This window comes from Montipora foliosa, chromosome 11, assembly GCF_036669935.1.
Source record: "Montipora foliosa isolate CH-2021 chromosome 11, ASM3666993v2, whole genome shotgun sequence".
In the NCBI taxonomy this organism is placed as follows: domain Eukaryota; kingdom Metazoa; phylum Cnidaria; class Anthozoa; order Scleractinia; family Acroporidae; genus Montipora; species Montipora foliosa.
Window position 1 is genome coordinate 18174910 of NC_090879.1, and position 5000 is coordinate 18179909.

At 35.3% G+C, this 5000-nt stretch overlaps 1 protein-coding gene across 3 annotated transcripts in view; it reads left to right on the plus strand.

Annotated features, from left to right (window-relative positions):
• Positions 1–5000, plus strand: part of LOC137974743 (syntaxin-1A-like) — a 33552-nt gene that overhangs the window by 6187 nt on the left and 22365 nt on the right. Inside the window, exons 3-4 of one of the 3 annotated variants that reach the window (XM_068821703.1) lie at positions 862–954; positions 1064–1163. In XM_068821703.1, the coding sequence (XP_068677804.1) occupies positions 862–954; positions 1064–1163 (193 nt within the window). Of the gene's footprint in view, positions 1–861; positions 955–1063; positions 1164–3705; positions 3874–3984; positions 4150–5000 lie in introns of those variants that run through there. The other 2 variants (XM_068821704.1, XM_068821705.1) reach the window with 2 other exon arrangements.

A 5000-nucleotide genomic window follows, 5' to 3' on the forward strand; every position in this document is an offset into this window, starting at 1 on the left:
GCAACAAAGGAAATCAATTGAACACCGCATACATACATACATACATACATAACTTTATTTAGTAAAGCAGGTCAAGAGGAAAAAAGCAACTTTACAGCTGATGTGGACCTACTGTAATAAAATTAACGATACATACATATGGTAGTGATTATACTTTGAATAAATAAGATAAATAATCGCTAAAAATAAATAAAGCATAAAATATGTATTAATAATAATAAAAATCGGCATGCTTATTATAAACTACTGAGCTGTCTTTTTCAAAAGTGATATTCATAACAGTATGTTTTAACTGCTTCAGTCCATTTTTAAAGCCTGTTTGATTAGAAAAAGATCTTACACTATCAGACAGGGAATTCCAGGCGATTGCAGCCCTGTGTACAAAGGAATTACGACCGAGCTCAGTGTTTGGTCTATTAACTAAAATAAAAATATAGTAACAAAGAAGCCAAACTTCGGAGAGCTCAGTGAGACACGCCTGTCCATCATGATGTCACGCATGTCACAGTTTTGCAAGTGTATAGATAATAAAAGTTCTTGTGTTGTGTAATGTTTGCGGGAAGTAATATGCGAAACGCGTCGCGCATATTACTTCCCGCAAACATTACACAACACAAGAACTTTTATTATCTATACACTTGCAAAACTGTAGTTTTTATAAACATTTACTCTTCGATCGAATTCACTCTTGCCTTCGATCGAACTGACTTTTGGTTTCGATCGAAACGAACTTCGATCGAAACGACTTCGATCGAAACGACCGGTTACCGTTTGTGCAGTTGTGGTTGGAACGGTCTTGACAGATCCAGAAGCAAAACTGGAAACTGAGAATTTCTTTATCGAAACTTTATGATCCTGTAGGCAAATTTTGACGACGATGAAACACAAGATTTCGACGAACCCTCAACTGTTATTGATGAGAAAAACACTTCCATGGATAACTTCTTTCAGCGTGTAAGTTCCGTATTGTTCAACATTCCTTACAATTTCAGTAAATTTAAAGTTTCGCGCAATTTGTGTCAATGTGGAAATTTTTGCCTATTTTGCCGATTGATTCCGTCAGGTTGCCACAGTAAGAGGGAATATTGACAAAATAGCTCAAGATGTGGAGCAAGTCCAAAAAATGTACAGTCAAATGCTGTCCGCCGCAGTTCAAGACCAGGGTAAGACAATTGATAACAAAACAATATCTTACCTATTTCGCTAGAAGCTCAATAAATGGTGAGCTTAATAATTTTAATTATTCACCTCGAGGAGGATTTAATTAAGCCTAATCGCATTGTTTTGTTTTTTCAGTCTTTATATTACATCAGGGTTCTTAAATTTCACAGCAATATTACCATACACAACATTTAAGTAGAGTTGAATATTAAATAAATGGTGTTGAGAATTTTGAATTTTCAGGAAATTATATCATGTGTTAATTTTAAACTGAAACGTACACTTCATCCTTTTGCTTGAGGACAAATTACAGTAAAGGGTCTGCATTTATGCATTGTATATAGTTATCCAAATACACCTGTGTAAATGAGCAAAACTTCGAGATGATGAAATTAAACGAATTTTAGAAAACATAGGCTTGTGATGAGGAAATTAAGTATTAAGAATAAAAATGTTGAAAATTGTTAGAAATTTTATTTGAAATTGCCACTAACAGAAAGTAAAAGAAAACTTTGTGGATAATCTGTTTGTAAAAGAGACTGTAAATAAACCTTATAATAATAAGAATATTATTATTATAGGTGAATTATTCACCTAGAGTTATTAATTCAAGGTAATTGCTTACATATATTAATTCTCACTTTGAATATTTTGTTTATTTTTCTTTGTATGGCAAAGTAAATATTATAAGTAAATAAATAGATCAATAATGCTTTCAAAAAATAATTTTCAGGCAGAGAAATGTAAAGAAATGTAAATTTTAAAGCTGCTTGGTTGTAAATGGTACCAAAGTTCTTACTTTTCGAGAATGAACAACTCAACTCTAAGGAACACAAATTATCAAACCTTTTAAGAGTTAGGGTTACACTGTCTAAGATACACTCAGTCAGACACTTTACTCTCGCTTATGCCTGGTGATTTTACTCTTCAGTGAGGAAACCATTTTGGTACCATTTATCGCTTAACTGATCTATTCCAATTCAACTGAGTAGGAGAAAGAAGATATCGAAACTCTGGCTTTGGGTGGCCGCATTATTGCTTTGTCATTAATGGAAAGCATTCAATCAGCTACTTAAGGCCAGAACTCTCAGGTCAAAGTTAACTAAAAAGGAGAGGATGATGGAATCCTTTTCAGAGTTTAGAGCCATGATACGAAGGAAAGATTTATCAGAAGAATGTGATGGATGTGGAACAAATTGTTACCGTAGTTATTCGGTTATAAGGCGCACGTTCTGTCTTTGGGCGGCAAGTTAGTGCTAAAATTGGGGTCTGTCTTATAGCCAAGTGTTTTCGAGCAACAAAATCTTAAGATCACAATTTGAGAAGAACTTGCAGTTTAAACAACACTAGAAAAGGACACTAGTTGTCAATTAAAAAAAAGAATAGTGCTTTTAGAGACCTTTAAAACAATTAAATGACTTCAAGAGAAAAGCAAACAAACGGAAATTTGCATACATGCTTAAAAGCACGTGCTCAGAAGCGTGATACCCATGACAACAATACAATCGTTCAAACCTTGTTTTGAATTCCGAGAATCGTGTTTGTCGCTTGCATCAAAAGTTTCTTCTCTGAACAAACAGTGTGCAGTGGAGATAAAACATACCTTCTTCGTTCATCCAGCCTTTCTTGTGCACTGAAATTTGCATCCTTGGTGGCGTGTTGATATAATAATTCAGCTGTCGAACACCTTTGAATATGACTTTTGGTGGGAGTTTTTCGCCGTTCGCTTGCGCTTGAAGTCTGAACTCTGACTATTTATTAAGTCGGAAGGTTCAAATAAAAGTGTATGCGTTGTATGGTTCTCATTTCAGGTGTCAACTTTTACCTTTTGTTTTTACGTATATCATTAAATGCGCGACTTTTTCACTTTGTTTGCGTTAACAAAAAGAGTTCGCATGCCAATTGTGTAAGGATATATTATTCTCAAATTCATCACATCCTTTTAACAACCCTCAATTTTTTGGTGCGTCTTGTAACCGAGTATTTTCATGTAATTTTCAGTTTGAGAAGTTAGCTTGATTAAATTACTAAGTTTGGGGTGCATCTTATAACCGAATGTGCCTTATAACCAAATAACTACGGTATCTCGGTAATTGTGAAGAAGAGCTTCCCAAAAAACCTGGCCGCCGACTGTCGGTCGACTGTTGGCTAACAGACTACCGACACGGCAGGTTACCAACAGGCTACCGACAGCTAACCGACAGCAAACCGACAGAAAGCTTATGAAATACGTAGCGGATATATAACCAACAGGACAATCAATGCACTAAGGTTTTAAGGTGATTTAATCCAAACCTCAGAAATCCAAGAAGAAAGCCATTCAATCGTGTTGCTAATTCCGCTGAACTTTACAAACAAATCGCCCAATAGTGCCTAGCGCCACCCTTAACACAAAAAAACGGCTCCTTTAGGAGCCACCAAAATTACAAAAGTCAATGACCAACGATAAAAAATGATCTACGTCAAAACAAAATAAAAACATGACTTTAAGAAGTACATTCAAAAAATCTTACGACTTAATCACGGGAATAATTTAAGAGGGATTAGTTTTACATTTCCAATATGGCGGACAGAAGTAAAAGCTGCAGTTGCGCAAGTGTTCTGGTTATTTTTCCCTTCCATGACGCTAGTCTTGAGCGGTGATTAACACAACTAAAAGGGAAAGACTATTCTTATCATTGTATCAGCGAAAAAAAGAGAAAAAACAGCAAGGTTAGTGTTAGCATTGTACCGACATGTTACCGACAGGTTACCGACAGGTTACTGACATGTTACCGACACATCACAAACTGTTGGCCGTCTGTGGGCCGACTGTCGGCTGACTGGTAGTCTGTGTTTGTGGCAAAATCAACCCAACTGTCGGCCAAAAGTCGGCCAACAGTTTGGGGAGCTCCTCTTCACAATTACCGTTATCTGTGTACTAATAATAGTGTTGAACCCCGGTGTTGAACTGAATAAGTTTTTTTTAGTTGATTGGAGGATTACACTGTAAGTATTTTAATTTAGAATATACTACACAAGTGAATAGTGCTCTCTGCATGCACTGATTGGCTAACTCTAACCTAGTTCTTTTCACCTCCCATTAGCTGGTATGCAAATTTTGAAATTTCGAACCACATTTTTCATAAATAAGGTACATGTTTCTTTGTTCACTGTTTATTTAACTTGTGTGGTATATACTAATTAACAGTTATTATTTTTTGAAATCAAAATGAATAGTGGCAGAATATTTACTGATCATCAAAGCAGCGAGGGAAATATTCTGCCACTATTCACCAAACAATTATTATTGTTTTAGTATATATATACACACGAAGTGATCTCAACGACATTTTCCGGAAAAAAATCCAGAGTTGATTTAATTGATATCTCAATAATTATTGATGCGTGGAAAACCTGTTAACAGTACAAAGCATGTGTGAAAGTGTTTACAGAAGCTTCAAACATGGAATCAAAATAACCTCTGTTAAAATCCTCGTCACAAACTAGCAAAATGGCCATTTAACACTGTTCAAATCAGCATTCTAAATCAAAGTCTGCTTGCTAAACATTTTCATCGTTCAATCAGAGTTTTAGAAGTTAATTTGAAATGGAAATTTAAAGTGCCGTTGGTGAACAACCAAGAGCGTGTGACAGCAAACTAAACTAGTCAAACCAGTTCTGTACTGTGCAATAACCAAGTGTACAATAACTAACTGTACAATATTGTGGGATGTTTGTACTCAATTCATTCATTTTATATACATTAACTAATACAGTTGGATAATAAATGTTAATAACTCTTTCATCCCTGGACTGACTCCCACTGACCTGTAAAATTGTCTGGCATTTGAAAGCAT